This window comes from Myotis myotis, unplaced genomic scaffold (assembly GCF_014108235.1).
Source record: "Myotis myotis isolate mMyoMyo1 unplaced genomic scaffold, mMyoMyo1.p scaffold_m19_p_1, whole genome shotgun sequence".
Classification (NCBI taxonomy): domain Eukaryota; kingdom Metazoa; phylum Chordata; class Mammalia; order Chiroptera; family Vespertilionidae; genus Myotis; species Myotis myotis.
Window position 1 is genome coordinate 158843321 of NW_023416313.1, and position 20238 is coordinate 158863558.

General features: G+C 53.3%; 1 protein-coding gene across 1 annotated transcript; it reads left to right on the forward strand.

Moving 5' to 3' along the window:
* The first annotated feature begins 1197 nt into the window (after positions 1-1197).
* On the forward strand, positions 1198-18892 carry DISP2 (dispatched RND transporter family member 2). The gene is made up of 8 exons (XM_036297270.1): positions 1198-1333; positions 6502-6831; positions 7131-7160; positions 7306-7429; positions 7706-7821; positions 8017-8144; positions 8509-8606; positions 10957-18892. Exons 1-8 carry the CDS (start codon positions 1221-1223, stop codon positions 14209-14211), a joined length of 4194 nt encoding a protein of 1397 aa, XP_036153163.1. The 5' UTR covers positions 1198-1220; the 3' UTR covers positions 14212-18892.
* The last annotated feature ends 1346 nt before the right edge of the window (positions 18893-20238 follow it).

Consider the following 20238-nt stretch of genomic DNA (forward strand, 5'->3'; position numbering starts at 1 on the left):
CCCTAAAGCCCATTAGGAAAAGAGAAGTCCTCTCTCTGCACACTGCCTCCTTCTCTGTAGCTTATATCAACTATCACATGGGCCTGACCACACCCTACCCAGTCAGCACCAATTTATATGGGCTAGCCTTTTATCTCTCCAACCAAACTAAGGTACCCAGGGCAGTCCTACCACTTCTACACATCTAGATTTCCCCACCCCCGCCCCCTGCTGACCTATGCCTTGCACAGAATGGCATTTGCACACAGTTTTGGGATATCTACACTCCAAATGCTTCTGGGTTCTAACTCTCCCCCCAGCCCCATTCTTCAACCAAGGCACCTCCCTGCACACACATCCAGACTGCTTGCTGTGAAACCCTTTCTGCTTATGCAAACCCTACATCTGGGACCCTCTCCACTCGCCAACTCCCAGACTCCTTACATTGCCCCTATCTATTCTAGCGCTGCCACAGCCCTCTAGCCAGGCCTAGCCACAGCCCATCACACCTCCCCTCCCTCAGTCATTCCCAGACGGGAAAGGCAGCAAGTGAGTGGGTACTGGGTATTTCCCAGGCTCAAGTAGGGTCATTATCAGAAAAGGAACCAGGGATTCTCTTGAGTGTCTTTCTTCCCCCTCCCCATTGCACTCCACGCAATAACAGAATTGGGGCTCCGTGTCTGATGGGCGCAGACTCAGGTCCAGGTCCAGATGAACGTACAGGAAGACCCAACTTGAGCAGATGCCCAGCCCCACTGGGGAGAAAAGGGGGTCGCTGAACGGAGCCGAGAGAAATGTGGGCCTTCACCCCTCAGTGCCCTGTGCCGTGCTCCCTCTTTCCGACGGGTAAAGTCTGCATTTCAAGTTGCGAGGCTCTGCACATTGTGCCCGGGTCGCGCTTCCTGGTTCCTTGCGGGGAGACCGATGCCCCTGAGGAAAGGCCGGTGTGCAGACCACAGCCAGAGAGCCGGACTCCTAACAGCGGCTCTCAGACTTGGCCTGGTTAAGGGGCCCACACCGCGAGCCCGCCAGCCCGGGGTCTTCAGGGTTAGCGAGCCTCCAGCTCCGGGCAGCCGGCGCCGCGGGTAGCCTCTGTCCCCGCCCCCCGGCGCTGTGCCCATTGGTTGGGCTCCGGATCGGCCCCGCCCAGCAATCGGCCCGCCCGGCGCCTACGCATGCGCAGGAGCCCACCCCGCGACCGCTTCAGCACCAGCGCCCGGACAGCGGCACCGCCCACGGGCATGGACCGAGGTAGCTGCAGCAGCGGTAGCGGTTCGGCTCCCGGCCCGGGTCCGGAAGGGGAGCAGCGGCACGAGGGGGAGCCTCTGGCCCCAGATGGCAGCTCCCCGGACAGGTAGGGCAGACCACTCCACAGACCCAACTCTCAGACCTTCTCAGCACCCCCGCCCCGGGTATCCCCAGTAGCCGCCATACATCACCCCATGCAATCCCAGCCCCTGTCGGAGCCCCTTCCGGCGCCTCCAGGCTCCGGGCCCCCTGGCCACGCCCTCATTCTGCCAAATCAATTTTCTCTCTCGCTGATACCCCCTACTGTCAGCTCCCACCTCCCTGGTCGCCCCGGGGGAACTGCCCCTCCCACTGTTCCTACCATACCTCTAAGGCCCGGGGTTCCCCCCACCCACCCCACCCCACCCCACCCCATCGGCCTTCCGAGCCACTCCCTCTAGGCCCTGCCCGCTCGCCTTCTCAGTGAGCCCCCAGCCTGCGGCCACCTCAGTCCGGGTTCCAGCGTGTCAGTGTGCTGGAGGAAGTGTGTGTATCGTAGACGGGAGGCTCGCCAAGGTGTGTGCCCTGGGGAGGGCGGACACTCGGCGGCCACGCCAGGGACTGTCTTTGTCCACTCTACCCGGCATGGCCAGCTGTGCACGTGTGGGCCAGAGTCCCCGCATGTGGCAGCTGCCTGCACTCTCTGGAGGCACTAAAGTGGGCAGGCTCAGAGGCTCAGGCCACCGTCAGAACCATCTCCCGCCCCCCGCCCTCCAAGGAGCCCCAGGAGGGCGGACGGAGGAACACATTCCCGCTGAGGGCCCAGATCTTGGTGCTCTCCTCTCTCTTCCTGCACCATATGTGTGAGGGAACAGCCCAGCCAGGTAGCAATATGGCGCAATGTCTGTGCCCTGCTAGGTCTGCCGCCTCCAGAACCCCTCCCCTGACATGACACTGCCTTTCCATCCTGCCTGGGCTGAAATAAGAGGCATTCTTTGGAGGCTCAAAGCAGAGGTAGGCACATGGTCTCCAGGCTGCTCCGATTAAAATGTACAGTCTGTACCTCAGAGCAAGAGGATGCCCCACAAGTGAAAAGAAATGTTTCCTTCCCTCTATTGTTAACACATCAGCCTGGACAGAGTTAGCCACCTTTGCATCTGAAAGGCCCAGAGTTTTCTTCAAAGGGGTGAGACACAGGGTGGATGTGTTCCTGGACCAGGGTCTACCTGGGAGTGTCGCCTGACCAAAGAGCCAGGGGTGGACAGGGCAGGAAGAGTGACGGGGCAGAGCAGGGTCCTGGGCCAGGAGCCTCCCCAGAAGGGACTGGAGAGTCATTTGGCGTCTTGGATAGTCTGCCAAGGATCAACACTGTCTGGTCTGCTCACCTCCCCTGCACATGAGGGTCAATCCTGAGCACAGGAATCACTTGCTCTCCTCCAACAACTCCCTGGGACCTCTGGCGCCTCGCTGTACATCCCCAGGGACGCTGAATTCTAATCAGGCAAATTGACTCTGGGGGATAGATTCATAGTGAATATGATGGCGTGCCTGTGTGCGCCCACACGCAGTCCTTTACTAATGCATTGACTACAGAGCAATTTGAAAAGCTCATTCTTTGTGTTTTTATTTTCCTACTGGTGTGAGCTGCTTCCCCATCTCCCCTGGCCACTCTGCAGGATCACATGGATGTCCATATGGCTGTGTCTGTGGATTTGGGGGAAAGATTAATGCACGTGTGCATTGCCCCTTATAAGCCTCCCAAGTGGGGACTCTGTGTCTGGAGCCCTGTCAGCGAGGCCCTGAATGCTGTGACTTTGGCCTCTTAAGGAGGCCTGCATCACTACTTTCCAACTCCCTGCCTGCCTGTCTCAGTCACTTGGCTTACAAGCCAGCCGGCCCAGGCAGTCAGCCCAGAAAGTAGCTCATCCCAGTCAGAGCCATGGAACTGAGAGGGTGAGAATGAAAGCCCCCTGGGGAGGCAAGGTCTGGAGTGCTTAACTCATATTATTACTAGGTCTCCTGAGCATAGCGGGCAGCAGGGGCTAGCAAGAGAAAGCTTTTATTCTGAGGAGAGTTTGGCTGTTCTCCTTGAAAGAGTTGAGACAAAGGCCCAGTCCTACAGCAGTCAGAATGTGGAGTTTCCACATTTTACCATATTGCCCTGGCTGGTGTGGCTCAGTTGGTTGGGCATCATCCCATGCACTGAAAGGTTGTTGGTTCAATTCCCAGTTAGGGTACATGCCCTGGTTGCAGGTTTGATCCCCGGTAGGGGGAGTGCAGGAGGCAGCTGATAGATCAATGTTTCCCTCTCCCTCTCCCTTCCTCTATTTCTCTCTCTTTGAAAAATCAATTTTAAAAAATTCTACCTGTTGACAATGATGGGCACAGTCAAAAAGAGTGATATTTGGGAACTGTAGATCCTAGGTCCCTGGAGAGGGAAAGAAGGGGTTAAAAGAAAAGGGATGGCTCCAGGAAGACCTTAGTAAAAGCAAATCAATGGTGGAGGCTGGACTCTCCCTTGAACAGAAGCCACCCAAAGGAGTTAGACTTATGAGGTTTGGTAGACTGGTCAAGGGATTGTGCTCATGGTCTCCTCCAGCGCCCCCTGGAGTGCTGACTTCCCTTAAAGAAAAAGAAACTGACCTGCTAAGTGGGACCGTGGCTCCTAGGACAAGTCAAGTACTCAGTGAGTGCTTTAAGGCCTTGGCACGTTGGAATAAGCATCCTTGTTGCCCCACCCTCCTGACCGCTGGAAGGCAGGCCCTGCTCTAAAGAGGGAGACCAAGACTAATGGGCCATCTTCATTCTTCAGAATCCAACCCAGACCAAGCACCCTGCTCAGTGTGTGGCAGGTGCTCACAATATACCTGCAGAATAAAAATCTTAAAGAGGTAGATGTCCACACTTAAACACATAAACTCAGGCCATTTATGCAGCTTTCTTCTGGCCCATGGAGATGGGCCCATAAGGTCTTTTAACTGGCAGGACACTGGTTGCTATGTCATTAACTTTATGGGGTCATCTGAGGTCTTGCTTTAGAACAACATTGATCAAATTCCTATTTTTCTAAATGTTGTTAGCAAAAAGAAAAGTATCAGTGATTTATATCAGGACATCAAATTCCGATGAAGCTTTTGATGAACGAAAAAGAAAGTATTAAAAGAAAGGAAAGTATTTATAATTATATATGTAGTGAGATTCTCAGGGTGTGCGGAGTTCTCAAATAGAGATATATTATCTGAGGTGCCTAAAGAGGTCAAATTGTAAATATAAATATACTTCTTAAACTACATGCTCCCTGCAGCACTGAGTGTGAGGAGGGGCAGGAAAGCAAATGTGTCTCCCACATATGCTATATCTGTTAATACCAAACCTGGGAGGGATCATTATCATCATACCCTTATGCCACAGACAAGGATGCCAGTGCTCTGAGAATTGTGTGTCTTTCCCAAGGTCCCAGAGCTAGAGGATGACGGGCCAGGAGGACACCACCACTGCTCCCCCATTTTGTTCTCAGCATAAGGGTCTGCCAGCCTTCTTGGAGGAAGAGGATGAGTTTGCCTATTCTTTGCCGTTCCTCTGCTTGGTCCCTGGGCAGAACCCCGCCTCTGTGGGCAATGCCCACTGGCATCAGGACTCCGGCCCACAACCCCTTCAGCAGTGCAGCAGGCAGGGCTAGAAGCCTGGTTGTTTCCGCATACGCCTTGCTCTCCCACAAGGGCTATGCAAGCTCTGGCAGGCCACAGGATTCAGGGAAATGGAGGGAAAGAGGCAGGGCTCTGCCAAGGCTACCCATCCCAGAACTCTGTTCTGTGGCCATCTCCTCGTGTTCTAAGTCTGGCCATTCTGTCACTGTGGGGGGTGGACTCCATCTACCCCCACACCCAAGGGGTGCGCTGAGTCCCTACACAGTATGTTGCCTTCATTAGTGATTTTGGAAGAGACATCTATTTCTGAGTCCTCCTGGAAAGTTCCTTGGGGGTCCCAACTCTATCTCCCAACTGTGCACACCCTCACAAAGCAAACCTTGTGTCCCATGGCCCAAGGTTGGTGGAAAGGCAGTAACTGCCTTAGCCACACTTTCCCTGTCTATCCCCAGCCTTGTGAAGGTCGAGCCCTCCTCTGGGCTCCTTCAGCCCTCTGTGACCTCTCCCACAGCACTCAACATGTTAGACTGTCCACATCTCCCACCTACTCTGAGTGCCTAGAAGACAAGGGCTGCGACTTCTTTATCCTAGCACCACTATTAACAGACTGTCTGACACTCGGTATTCATTCAACAAACATTCCCTGGGCACCTTCTGTGCGCAAGGCACTGAGGATAGAGAGATGAACAAATGCTTCAGGCCCCTGCTCTCCTATAGCTCACATTTCATATGAGAAACAGGCAATAACCATGACAACTATATCATATAATGTCCAGTTGTGACAACTGCTCTGAAAAATTACAAAGCAGGTAGGGGGATGGAGAACTGGTGGGTGATTATTTAGAGAGGGTAGTCATGGGAGGCTTCTCCAAGAAGGTAATCAAACTGAGAACAGAGTGTGAGCCATGCAATTACCTGGGAGAGGAGCAGTTATCTGTGGGGACAAGAGTGTGGCAGGTGCTCAACAAATATCTAACAAGAGAATGAACCAATGACTGCAACAGAAAGAAAACAGGACTGCAAGTCAGAACTGGGCTCAAGGCCCAGCTCTTCACATCTCACTGAAACTCCGTTTTCAAATCTATAAACAAGGAAAGTACTTCCCCTGTAGGCTCTTGTAAAGCGTAATTAGGTCATACATGTAAAAGCATGTTCGTTGCCTAGCACAGTGTCTGGCATGTAGCAGGCTGACAATAGTGTGTGTGTGTGTGTGTGTGTGTGTGTGTGTGTGTGTGTGTGTGTGTTTTGAGTGCATGGACAGATGAGTCAATAAGACAATGGACCCCTAAGAAGTAGATTGGGGCTATAGATCCACGGTCCCCACCCTCCTTGCCTGTCCTCCAGGACTAGTAATCGAAAACTCTCACCCTAGCCGGTTTGGCTCAGTGGATACAGCGTCGGCCTGGGGACTGAAGGGTCCTGGGTTCGATTTCGGCCAAGGGCACATGCCCGGGTTTTGGGCTCGATCCCCAGTAGGAGGCGTGCAAGAGTCAGCCAATCAATGATTCTCTCTCATCATTGATGTTTCTCTCTCTCTATCCCTCTCTCTTCCTCTTTGAAATCAACAAAAAAATATTTTTTAAAAAAAAAGAAAGAAAGCTTTCACCAGTTTGCCTCACCCAATCTTCCCTGCCTCTTCTCTCCCCAGGTCCCAGAGCAAGGCTGTGGCCCCTGAGGCAAGCCCAGAAAGGAGCTGCTCCCTTCACAGCTGTCCCCTTGAGGACCCTTCCAGTTCTCTGGGACCTCCACCGGCAACTTCTACCCTCCAGCCTGTGGGCCCGTCCAGCCCCTTGGCCCCTGCCCACTTCACTTATACCCGGGCACCGAAGGAATACCGAGGGGGCAGTTCCCTGCCAGGGCTTGGGGACCGAGCCGCTCTGTGCTCCCATGGCTCCAGCCTCAGCCCTTCCCCAGCCCCCTCACAGCATTATGGGGCCTGGAAGCCCCCATCTGTGCAGCACCACGTGATCAGCGTCAGGTAAGAGGGGTCTAGTAGCCTGCCAGCTGCCACTGGAAGGTAGGGCTGGGCTAAAAAGTAGGTCCACCCTCCACCCCAATCCCCCCCACCCCGGGATCTGAACTCCATCATTCAGGCAGCCCAAGATGTCCCCTGCCTCTGATGAAGGAGGCAGCATGGATGGAGGAGGAAGTAAGGGCTGTAGCTGTGGTATGGAAAAGCCTAAAAGGGTTAATGCCGTCATCCTCTATCCTCCTACCCCCACCTCTCACCCTGTAAGAGGACTCTGACAAGCAAGTGTCTTTTCTTCTATTCCACAGGCAGGAACAGGCCTTCCGGATGCCAAAGAGGTAGGCCTAGGCCTTCTCTTGACCTCTAGAGTGACCAGGCTGTGCCCAGTACAGGTCCACTACTCCTTCTTGGTGGCTCCTAAGCTCACCAGCCCCTCTACCACACCCAACACCAATTCATGCAGGCTCTCCTCCTCTTTCCCAGCTATTCCCAGCTGATTGCTGAGTGGCCAGTGGCAGTGCTGCTGCTGTGTCTAGCTGTCATCCTCCTCTGCACCCTGGCTGGACTCTTGGGGGGCCACCTGCCCGACTTCTCCAAGCCCTTGCTGGTGAGGGGTCAAGGGGAGGGAGGGGGGCCCCAGGCCTGGCCACCTCAGCTCAGTCTGGGGCAACAAGTCAGAGTGGCCCAGCCGGGGGTGGGGTGGCAGTGGTGAGCTCTCAGCCTACAGAGAGAGTTGGGAAGAGGGTATAGAGGTGATACTCCCGTTCAACAATCCAGGCAGGTAGGCTGGCCTTCCCTGCTCCAGGGACTCAAGGGGGCAGAGCCAAGAAGGACCAGCGGGAAAACCCCTCCTCCTACTTGCCTCATCTTCCTCCTCCCGCAGGGCTTTGAGCCTCGGGACACAGACATTGGACGGAAGCTAGTGGTCTGGAGAGCACTGCAGACCCTCACGGGCCCCGGGAAGCTGCTTTCCCTCTCCCCAGACCTTGAGCTGAACAGGTAATGGGTTCCCATCTTCCCACACCACTGAGGGGAATGGGAGAAAAAATGAGGCCTCCAGAGAGAGGCCACTGGGTGACCTCCGCAAAGGTAGGTCAGAGGGGCTTGCTGGGGACCTCTGGGGAGTAGCGTCTGGCCTCCTCTGAGCACCCCACCCCTTGACGATGCCTGGCATTGCTTTTCTCTATACTTCAGCTCAAACCCCCACACCACGCTGAGCCCCACACCCTGGAGTAGTGCCCAGGAGGGCATGGTCCGGCCCCGGAGGATGGTGGAGCCCCTGGAGGACAGAGGGCAAGAGAATTTCTTCTGTGGCCCCCCTGGTAAGCTTCAGCTGGCCAGTTCGTGGCTTTAATGGTGGTCCCTACCCCCACCTACTAGAACAGAAGGGGCCAGAAGAACAAATTTGAGCAGACAGAAAGGGAAAGAAGCCAGCTGGCTATATTCAAGCGGAGGAAGTGGGTTATATTTGGGAAGATGAGGCAGGTCTCAGGTGCTCCAGCCAGGTAGAGTCAAGCTGGGTGTGGGTGGGGCACACAAGCTGGGACGCAGGCCCAGCATGAAGCAGCCAGGAACAGGTTTCAGCCTCCTGAGAATCTGAACCTCATACGACCCTGGGTAAGAATCTTTCCTTTGGTGGGCCCAGGACCTGGGGCAACAAGGGCTGAGCTTTGGGGTGTGTTGCAGAGAAGAGCTATGCACAGCTGGTATTCATGTCCACCTCAGCGGGAAGCCTGTGGAACCTACATGCCATCCATTCCATGTGTCACATGGAACAGGATCAGGTGAGCTGACTGGGGAGGTACCAGGGGCTGGGTGTGGTGGGAACCAGGACACCAAGAACCTGACCCCAAGGAAATGCTGCTGAGCCAGGACTGCCAGGGTGGCCTGGGGAAGAGCCTTCCCTGCTTAGAAAATGGTCCCAGTGCTGCTGAGAGGCTCCAGGTGGGGGTGGGGGACGAAGAGTGGGTGGGGTGAGGATTAACAAAACAAAAATATCCTTGGGTGAGGATTAACGAAGAGCCAAAACACAAGTGTTGGAAGACAGAACATGCAGAGCCCGGGGCTTTCCTAAAGGTCCTAAAAAGGAGCTCAAGACTGTTAAAGAGGCCCCAGCCCAAGGGCCCAGGCCCATCAATCCAAGCAGTGCACACGGGTATCCGCCAAAAGACACTGGTGAAGAACATGTGCTCTGCCCTCGCCAGTCTGGCTCAGCGGATAGGGCAGTGATGGCGAACCTTTTGAGCTCGGCGTGTCAGCATTTTGAAAAACCCTAACTTAACTCTGGTCCTGTGTCACATATAGAAATTTTTTGATATTTGCAACCATAGTAAAACAAAGACTTATATTTTTGATATTTATTTTATATAATTAAATGCCATTTAACAAAGAAAAATCAACCAAAATAATGAGTTCGCGTGTCACCTCTGACACGCTGTCTTAGGTTCGCCATCACTGGGATAGAGCATCAGCCCCCGGACGGAAGGGTTGCAGGTTGGATTTTGGTCAAGGGCATATACCTCAATTGCAGGCTTGAGGTAACCAATCAATGTCTCTCTCTCTCTTTCTCTCGCCCCCCTTTCTCTCTCTTCCTCTCTTCATCCCATCCACTTTCTTTAAAAATCAATGGAAAAATATCCTTGGGTGAGGATTAACAAAACAAACAAAAAAGACCATGTGCTCTGGCGTCAGATGCTGATTTCAAGGCCAGCTCCAATACTCCCTAGGGCAGTGGTTCTCAACCTTCCCAATGCCGCGACCCTTTAAAACAGTTAATTCCTCATGTTGTGGTGACCCCCAACCATAAAATTATTTTCGTTGCTACTTCATAACTGTAATTTTGCTACTGTTATGAATCGTAATGTAAACATCTGATATGCAGGATGTATTTTCATTGTTACAAATTGAACATAATTAAAGCATAGTGATTAATCACAAAAACCATATGTAATTATATGTGTTTTCCAATGGTCTTAGGTGACCCCTGTGAAAAGGTCATTCGGCCTCCAAAGGGGTCGCGACCCACAGGTTGAGAACCGCTGCCCTAGGGGAATTCAGACTGCTGACTACCAGCGGCCCTCCCGCAAGCTGTGTGACTTCAGACATGTTTCTTAACCTCTCAGTGCCTCAGTCTTTGAATATATAAAGTGGGATAAGCCCTAGCCGGTTTGGCTCAGTGGATAGAGCATCAGCCTGTGGACTGAAGGGTCCCGGGTTCAATTCTGGTCAAGGGCACATGCCTGGGTTTCGGGCTCGATCCCCAGTGTGGGGCATGCAGGAAGCAGCCGATCAATGATTCTCTATCATCATTGATGTTTCTATCTCTTCCTCTCTGAAGTCAATTAAAAAATATTTAAAATAAATAAATAAACAGAAAACAAATAATAAAGTGGGGATAAGAATGGTATTTCCTCATAAGAATGTTGTGACAAGTAAGATAGAGTTTGTAAAACTGTAACATAATGACTGGCAATAGTGATCTCAATAAATGTTACCATAGTCACCATGATCTCAGAGCCAAGGCCATACATCCAGCTGGTGGCAGAACAGAGCCTCTGGTTCCCAGGCGGGTGCTCTCTGTAAACTAACTACACCAGCTGTTGTGATGTCAACAGCAAGTGGGAGAGAAAAGGAGGCATGAGGTCTGATAAAGACACAGACCTGTGCCTAAGAGGGTTGAAGCAGACTAGTAGACAGGGGAGGGGGGGGGCGCGAGGGTTTGGCAGTGACTCCGATCCTGGAATGTTTTGGCCTCCGCTTTTCTCACCGTTTGCTTCCAGTTCCCTGGACCTTTGGCCCTGTTCCATCTGTGACTGCCACTTCCACTCCTACTCCTGGCTCAGACAGTGTAGAGTTGAGGTGTGTGACCTGCAGGGGCCCTTAGGGCAGGACCTCTCAGGCTGGGGCCTCAGCACCATTCCTGAAGCTCCTCTTTGATGGAGTCAAGATGTTAAGTGCTGACACCTGGGCCACGAGCCAAAGGCAGCTCTGAGACAAGCCAGTTCTGCTGGGTTGTCAGGATGCCTCTCTCCCTCCGCTCTGCAGCCTGAAAGGAGGTGAGAAGGCCTTGGACAGGGCTGGGAAACCCGGCCCGGCACTGCCCTTGAGCTCTCTCCTGCTCTCTGTGCCCTACAGATTCGCTCCCATCACCGCTTTGGGGCTCTGTGCCAGCGCACAGCAGCCAACGAGTGCTGCCCCAGCTGGTCCCTGGGCAACTATGTGGCAGTGCTCTCCAACCGCTCCTCCTGCCTGGACACGACTCACGCAGACGCAGCCCGAATACTGGCCCTGCTCCGGACCTGTGCCCTCTACTACCACCGTGGGGCCCTGGGGCCCCCTTGTCTGGGACCTGGGCAGGACAAGCCCTCACGCTGTGCCCAGCTTCCCACCAAGTGCTCCCGGAGCAGCGCCGTCTACCAACTTCTGCACTTTCTGCTGGACAAGGACTTTCTGAGTCCCCAGACTGCTGACTACCAGGTGCCCTCCCTCAAGTACAGCCTGCTCTTCCTGCCCACCCCAAAGGGTGCCTCCATGATGGGCATCTACCTGGACCACCTAGCCACCCCCTGGGGGCTCTCTGACAATTACACGTCCATCACTGGCATGGATCTGGGCCTCAAGCAGGAGCTGTTGAGGCACTACCTAGCCCAGGACACGGTGTACCCCTTGCTGGCCCTGGCTGCCATCTTCCTCAGCATTGCTCTCTACCTGCGCTCCTTCTTCCTCACGCTCATGGTGCTGCTGGGGGTGCTGGGCTCCCTCCTGGTGGCCTTCTTTCTTTACCGAGTGGCCTTCCGCATGGCCTACTTCCCCTTCGTCAATCTGGCGGCCCTCGTCCTGCTCAGCAGCGTCTGCACCAACCACACCCTCGTCTTCTCCGACCTCTGGCGCCTCAGCAAGAGCCAGCTGCCCTCCGGGGGGCTGGTGCAGCGCGTGGGCCGCACCATGCATCACTTCGGCTATCTGCTGCTGGTCTCCGGCCTCACCACCAGCGCGGCCTTCTACGCCAGCTACCTGAGCCGCCTCCCGGCCGTGCGCTGCTTCGCCCTCTACATGGGCACGGCCGTGCTGGCGCACCTGGCGCTCGCGCTGGCCTGGCTGCCCTCTTCGTTCGTGCTCCACGAGCGCTACCTGGCGCGCAGCTGTGGGGCCCGGGGGCAGGGCCGGGGGGCCGGCAGCGCGCCCCGGCGGCTGGCGCTGGCGCTGCACCGGCGGCTCCGCGGCCTACGGAGGGCCGTGGCCGGGACCTCCCGCCTGCTCTTCCAGCGCCTCCTGCCCTGCGGCGTCATCAAGTTCCGCTACATCTGGATCTGCTGGTTCACGGCGCTGGCGGCAGGGGGCGCCTACATCGCCGGCGTCAGCCCCCGCCTGCGGCTGCCCACGCTGCTGCCGCCCCGCGGCCAGGTCTTCCGGCCCAGCCACCCCTTCGAGCGCTTCGACGCAGAGTACCGCCAGCAATTCCAGTTCGAGCGGCTGCCGGAGGGCGAGGGCGGCCACATGCCTGTGATCCTGGTGTGGGGCATCCTGCCCGTAGACACTGGGGACCCCCTGGACCCTCGCAGCAACAGCTCCCTGGTAAGTGACCCCGCCTTCTCTGCCAGCAGTCCCGAGGCACAGCGCTGGCTGCTGGCACTCTGCTACGGGGCTCGGAACCAGAGTTTCTTTGGTGCCCAGCCAGAGGGCTGGCCCACGCTGTGCTTCGTGGAGGCCCTCCAACACTGGATGGCGAGCCCCAGCTGTGCTCGCCTGGGGCCTGGCCTCTGCTGTGGCCCCTCGGGCTTCCCCTGGGCACCGCAGCTTTTCCTGCACTGCCTCAAGGTGATGGCTCTGGAGCAAGGCCCAGAGAGCACCCGGGACCTGGGGCTCCGCTTCAACACCCAGGGCAGCCTGACTGCCCTGGTCCTCCAGTTCCAGACCAGCTTCCAGTACAGCCCCAACTACAGCCAGGCTCACCACTTCTACTCTGAGGTCAGCCACTGGCTGGCGGCGGAACTGAGCAGGGCACCTCCCGGCCTCCGCCAGGGTTGGTTCACCAGCCGTCTGGAGCTGTACAGCCTGCAGCACAGCCTGAGCACCGAGCCCGCTGTGGTGCTAGGCCTGGCTCTGGCGCTGGCCTTTGCCACACTGCTGCTGGGCACCTGGAACGTTCCACTTAGCCTGTTCTCCGTGACAGCGGTGGCAGGCACGGTACTGCTCACCGTGGGGCTCCTGGTTCTGCTGGAGTGGCAGCTCAACACTGCCGAGGTGCTCTTCCTCTCTGCCTCTGTGGGCCTCTCGGTAGACTTCACTGTCAATTACTGCATCTCCTATCACCTTTGCCCACACCCAGACCGCCTGAGCCGCGTGGCCTTCTCGCTGCGCCAGACCAGCCGCGCCACAGCCATGGGGGCTGCAGCCCTGTTTGCCGCCGGTGTGCTCATGCTGCCTGCCACGGTGCTGCTCTATCGCAAGCTGGGCATTATCCTCATGATGGTCAAGTGCGTCAGCTGTGGCTTTGCCAGCTTCTTCTTCCAATCTCTCTGCTGTTTTTTTGGGCCAGAGAAGAACTGTGGGCAGATCCTCTGGCCCTGTGCCCACCTGCCGTGGGACGCCAGAGCCGGAGAGCCAGGTGGGGAGAAGGTAGGCCGCCCACGACCAGGGCCACCCGGGTCCTGCTCAGAGCAGTATGAGCTACAGCCCCTGGCACGGCGCCGAAGCCCCAGCTTTGATACCAGCACAGCCACCAGCAAACTGTCTCACCGGCCCTCTGTGCTCTCTGAGGATATACAGCTTCATGATGGCCCCTGCTGCTCCCGGCCCCCACTGGCCCCTGCCTCACCAAGAGAGCTGTTCCTGGACCACCAGGCAGTCTTCAGCCAGTGCCCAGCCCTGCAGACCTCCTCCCCTTATAAGCAGGCTGGCCCCAGCCCCCAAACCCAGGCCAGGCAGGACTCCCAAGGACAGAAGGCTGAGCCGGTGCAGGCCTCACCAGAAGCCCCAGCCCCAGCCCACGCCCCCAAGCCCAAGGCTGTAGAGCCCCCTGATTGCCTCTGCTCCTCAGCCAGCACCCTGGAGGGGCTCAGTGTCTCTGACGAGACCTGCCTAAGCACCTCTGAGCCCAGTGCCCGAGTACCAGATTCCATGGGTGCCTCCCCAGACGACCTGGATGACACTGAGCAATCAGTACCTGAGCGAGGCCAGCTGAACGGGAAGCGGGACACCCTGTGGCTGGCGCTGAAGGAGACTGTGTACGATCCGTCACTGCCTGCCTCCCACCAGAGCAGCTCGTCCTGGAAGGGCCGAGGGGGGCCAGGGGAAGGCAGCCCTGTGGTGCTGCCCAACAGCCAACCAGATCTTCCAGACGTTTGGCTGCGCAGGCCCAGCACCCACACTTCAGGCTACAGTAGTTGAGAGTGGCCCAGGAAGGCTGGATCAGGGTACAGAGCGTGGACCAGGGTGCAGGCAGGGGCAGCATCAGGCCGGAGCGTGATGGTGTTTTCCCATGTCAGCATGGAGAGGCCTCACCCTTCAGCTTTGGATTTTAAACCCTGACAGATATTCCAGCCTTTGTCTGGGCTGCTGCTTACACTCCACATCTGGAGGATTCAGTGGGGAGAGTCTTTGGAGGGGAAACGCCCAGCTCTCCTTGTGACCTGCTGAGGGCTCCTGAGCCCCCACAGTGCCAGCCAGGACCCACCCCAGGGTATCTCACCAAGCAGGAGTCCCGGGGAACCTCAGCAGCCTCCTGGGCCTCGTGCTTTTCAGGGGCTCTTTATCAGGACACTTGCTTCTCTTTGGGGGAGCTTCTCTGTGCCAGAGTGGGTCTGGTGCCTCTGTCCTGAACTGCCCTGCTCCCCTCACTCACCCAGTCTGACCAGAAGTTCAAGGCCAAGCTTGAGGTGGCGGGAGCAGGAGAAGGAGGGCTGCTCAGCCTCAGAGCATCCCTCTTATATTGCAGGCTGGTCCTTCCTAGGAAGCTGCTGTGGCAGGGAGAGTGGGTGCCCCTGTTAATCGAAATCCGTTCCACCCCTGCCTTAGGTGACGGAACACTTCCATACTTTTCTCCTTGGAATCTCATTTCACGGTAGGGTAGCCTGCAGTTGGCCAGGTTCTTTTGCCCCCAACTAAGCTGATTTACCCAAAGTCACGTAGCGAGTAAATGGCAAAGCAGGATCCCACACTCACTCCACCACTACAGCTCCCACTCTCCTGGCCACCTATCCCAAGGCTGTCCTGATCTTTTACCTCTAGCACCTTCCTGTGACCTGCCTTCTCGGATGTCTCTGAGTAAGCCCTACTCTCTCCCCTCACCCCACTTTACCTTCATTTCCAGAGCAAGCCTGGAGTTCCTCCCCATCATCCCTGTGTGTCACCCCAAGTTCAGCTGAGGTGCCTCCCGGCCATAGCGTATCCTGGCTAATCCGATTCCCAGGTTCAGAGTGAGGGGCATGCCTCCTCTGGAGAGCCCCCCACCAGAAGAGACACTGAGGGAAGTAGAGGGAGAGCAGAGTTCAATGAAGGCAAGAACCCAGGGCTGCCCCTTTTGGGACTATGAGGGTCTGAAGCTGTTCCCCAGGTAGGGTCCCCAGCTTCCTGAGGACAGGCGTCCCCGGTGGCCAGCAGCAGACCAAGGGCCGAATCCTCCTCTCCACGTCGGTTTTATCCCCTGTCAGAGCTCATGGCGCTCAGAGCGTCAGCAACTTCCTGAACACCTGCTCTGCATATGGTACTGCACGGGGCAGAGGAAAATCGATATCTTCCCTCAAGGAGCTCACCTTCTGCCTGGGGAAACGGTTCACACATCTGTGCCTGTCACCCTCAGTATTGCTGGAGCTCGCGTACCAGGACTGGGTAACCAGGAAGGCTTCCTGGAAGAGGAACAACTTGCACTGGGCTTCAGAATCCTGAGTATCTCAGACTGGAAGGAATGATCCTCCGCTCCAGCAGTTCTCAAACTTTGTAGCCGCAGGATCCTTTCTTCAAAGGATTATTGTATGGAAACACAGTATATAGAACAGATAAAAAGCAGCTACTCTGGTGGGTGCTGGGTGGGGAGTACAGCTCAGCCCTCCTTTCCGCTGTGCCTGGGAAACCCCTCAAACTCTGAAGGCTCCACAGAATGTGGTGTGAAAACCCCTGATTCGGGCCATTTTACAGATGAGTATCACACAGGGGAAGGGAGTTCTCTAGGAACAAACAGTCTGGCAGAGCTGGAGACAAATCAAGGAGTGTTTTGGTTTTTCCTGTGTTGTTGAGACTCGCCTCTCACCCAGGTAGCTCATGAAGTGGGACAGAAGCCCAAATGAGACATGGGATTTGAAGACACAGAAGCCTGTGGGCAAGATAAGTAAGTCAAACCCGTTTGACTCCTGACACTAGGAAGGGAGGGTAGTGACAAGGACATAACTTGGACCTGTCCCCGCAGAGATCTCCATGTCCAAGTAGAATTCAGCCTCTCTGGCCTAGGGCTGCTCATCAGGACTGTCTATGGACTGTCCTCCTGCTATCACACAGCCTGGCTGAGCGGGCCCTGGTCTCATCTGGGACCATCAGCTCCCAGAGGGAGGGCAGGTGAGCCCTTCCCCCTGAGCACGAGCAGAAGTCTGGCCTTGACTCAAGAGAGAGTCCAGCATCTTAGTTGTTTCTCAGCAACTCACTGTTGTGGGAGGGCAGCAGGGACCTGGACCAAAAAACCCTGCTCTTCCACACCCTTTTTTGAAGGGTCTCGGGTTCAATTCTGGTCAAAGGCATGTACCTCGATCCTGGGCCCCAGTCTGGGCGTGTGCAGTAGGCAACCAATCGATGTGTCTCTCTCACATCAATGTTTCTCTCTCTGTCTCTCCCCTCCCCCTCCCTTCCACTGTCTAAAAACTCAATGGAAAAAATATCCGTGGGTGAGGATTCAAAAAAAAAAAAGGATGGCCCAAACCAACAGCAGGCACCCCACTCCAGCAGGTAATCCAGCCACCTCCCTAAACCTCAGTTTTAGAAAGCAGGATTTAAAGCATTTTCAATTTCCTTTGACTTTAGCAGGTCTATTCCCTTTATTATTGTTACAGGTGATTACAATGAATGTGTGGACCTGGACACATGTGGGGAGAGGCTTAGAAGCATCTTATGAGGCAGGGGAAAACCAGTCAAAGCATTCATATTTGCTCTTGAAAATTGCAGAAATGATTTCTTAATACCGAGACACGTTAAAATAGAAGTCCATTAAAGTTCTCTTGGGACTTGAGAGTATTTCTCCCATTTGTGCCACTGATCCTTGAACTCACACTCAGAGTATATGTGCTGTGTTTTTAAAATGTAACTTGGTATAGTTTGTTACAATGGGAAAGCCCATCCTTCCATGGCTGTGGCGCTTGGATGACGATGGGAGACAGAGATTGATGTGACCGGCAGAATCTTAGATTTTTACTGGCACATGGCATATCCCATACCATAATAGTCAGTATCCCAACTTGAGCGTGGTTCTGAAAGAGACATCTCCCAAGAGATGTATAAGCCAGACTTCCTCAGCCCCCTCCGATTTCATTCTTCTCCCAGCGCACAACAGGACAAGGAGGCAGGGGAGGGGCAGCAGTTTTACAATCTTCACGTTGTCTGGAGAGTTTCTGATCTTTTCTTCCATATTGGCCTTATCTCAGCCTTTGATAATACACACGGGCAATGACAAGCTCTCTGGCAGCCCACGCCACACATCAAGATCCCATTAGCTTGGGGATAGGAAAAACAGACATTCCAAACCCTTTCTACCCTGACCCCTGTTCACAGGGGTGACTGTAACTCAAGGTCTGGAGGTGTTTATGCTTAAGAGAAGAAATTGTAACATAATTCGTTGGGAAGATGAGAAATAAAAGAAAGCCATTATGTGCTATGTAAATGGCTGGCAGTCCAAAGCCACCCTGTAACTGAAGAGCCCTGGAAGGACCTTGATAAACTATAATTATTATCAGGCCTCTGTGTGATTATTCACCGTTATCTCTCAATATAGGGGAAGGATCAGCATTTTACTGTTAGGCCTAATCAAATCATTGAATGGATACCCTCTCCCCTGGGAATGGACCTTTAGATCATTTCACAACCGACATTCCCTTTCACTTAGACCACATTCCATTTGCTAAGACCATTATCCTTCCCACCCAGAGAATTCTCCACTCAGAAAAAGCCCTTTAAAATCTCTGACTCCTCGTCCCTGGGTGTTGGCACCATTTTGGGGCTCAGCCCATCTGGGTTTCCAGATGACCTAATACATTTATAATTCTTTACCCCTTTTGGCCTTGTGCTCCCCTTTGACAACCCTAACATTTACCAAATTCATAAATATCAAGCAAGAGCTTAGTATTGCTAAAAAAAATCACACAGCCGGGCAGATTGATGTAGATCTGAACTCATGACCACCAACCTCAACTCGACCCTCAGCCCTGCCCAACTAGTTTCCATTCTAGTTACTAGTTTCCATTCTTTATAATGACCATTTCATACTTTTTCAACCTTCCTCAAATATCTGATGCCCATATCCATCTTCCACAACCCCACTGTCAGTAGACAACCCATTCCTCATAAAGAAAGCTGGAAATTGACTCACCTCAAGGCATCAAGTCCTCAGCTAACCTAGCCCTGCTCCTGCCTGCTTCTGTCCCCATCCCTTCTATTAGCACAAAGGAATCAGTAATGGTTCCATCAATGGCTTCACACTGCACAAGAGGCCTTCAAACAAGGGCTTGCATTCCCACAGGGACATGAAGACTTTCCAAAAGGTAGGTGGACACAGACAGTTTTAAGAAAATCAATTTCCAGAGCTTCCTCCTTTCTCTGTTCCCTCTCTTTATATTGATCAGCCTAAGAAGGAGGCTTGGGTCAGTCAGTTCTTTATCTCCATTTTCCCAGTTGACCCCTCCTTCATGTTGAATCCTACTCTGGCAATTCTCTCAAAGGACAACTTGAGAATACTCTGCTTGAGGGAGTCCTTGAAGGAGCAAAGCCTAGAGAGCCTCTATGAGAAGTTTCAGTTCTGTGCCTTCTCCATTTAATTTGAATTATTTGAATTGAAAAACAAAATTAAAAACAAAAAATAAAAAATTGAAAATCAGACATTTTGTAATAGAAAGTCAATCTGATTTGGCAGATGAGTTTGACACAGAGGACTGGTTTTGCAAATAGGAAATATGGTGGACATTTTCCAAAATTAGAATCATTTAAATCTGAAGCTTCATGATTTGAACAAAAATATATTTAAAGTACATATACAACGTTCCCTTCTAGCCAAGATGGAGTAGCAGGGATCAGATTTACCCTCCTTTCTGAAACAACAACCAAACAGGGAAAAAAATGAAACAACATTTTTCATGACACTAGATATCAGACAAGAAAGGACAGTGATCCCTGACAGACAAGAAACAAATGAAGTGGGCCCTCTAATTGCTCAGCTTACTGCTTGAGAGAGTTTGCAGATATATTGCAGGAAAGGAGACCCCAGGCAGGGTCACGCAGACTTCCTGAGCTAAGGAGATAGCTCCGGGTTTGGGGCAACCAAGGTAGCTAGAGAGCTCAGGACAGAATACTGGATAGGGAAAGGTGCAGAGAGAGAGTTCTGGAGATCTGCAAAGGGCCTCCCTGAGTGTTCTGCAGAGCACTGCTCAACAGATAAATGTGAGGAAACTACTTGAGACCAAGGAAAGACCCACCCAAAATGATTAGAAGGAACAGTAGTCACTAGTTACACAGGGCTGGAACATAGTCTTTTCCCATTAGCCAGACTGAAAAGCCTCCTAATTTATGGAGCATTGGTTAGAATTTTCAAAAAGTTCTTGGCTCAGTTTTGGGGACTCGTTAGGCCTAGTTTAAACACTGATTGCTCTCACCTAATAAATCTCAAAAGCAAGACCTGAAGGGATCAAACTGTTTCTAAGTAATGTAATGTTATCCCAGAACAAACCTTCAGAATATTACAGGAATACAAAAATAACCAGCACCCAAAAACATAAAATTCACAATGTCTGGGGTCAAATAAAAAATTACCGATCATGCAAAGAAGCAGAAAAATATGACCCATAGTGAGGGGAAAATCAATTGATACCAATCCAGAACTGATACTTATATGAGAATTACCTGACAAGGACATAAAAAAGTTATTGTAACTGTATCCCATGTATTCACATAGGTAAGTGGAAACTTGGAAGATATTTTTAAAATATGCAAATTGAACTTGTAGAGATGAAAAATCACTGGATGGAATTAAAAACAGTTTAGACCAGTGATGGCAAACCTATGACACGTGAACTCATTTTTTTGGTTGGTTTCTCTTTGTTAAATGGCATTTAAATATATAAAATAACTATCAAAAATATAAATCTTTGTTTTACTATGGTTGCAAATATCAAAAAATTTCTATATGTGACATGGCACCAGAGTTAAATTAGGCTTTTTCAAAATGCT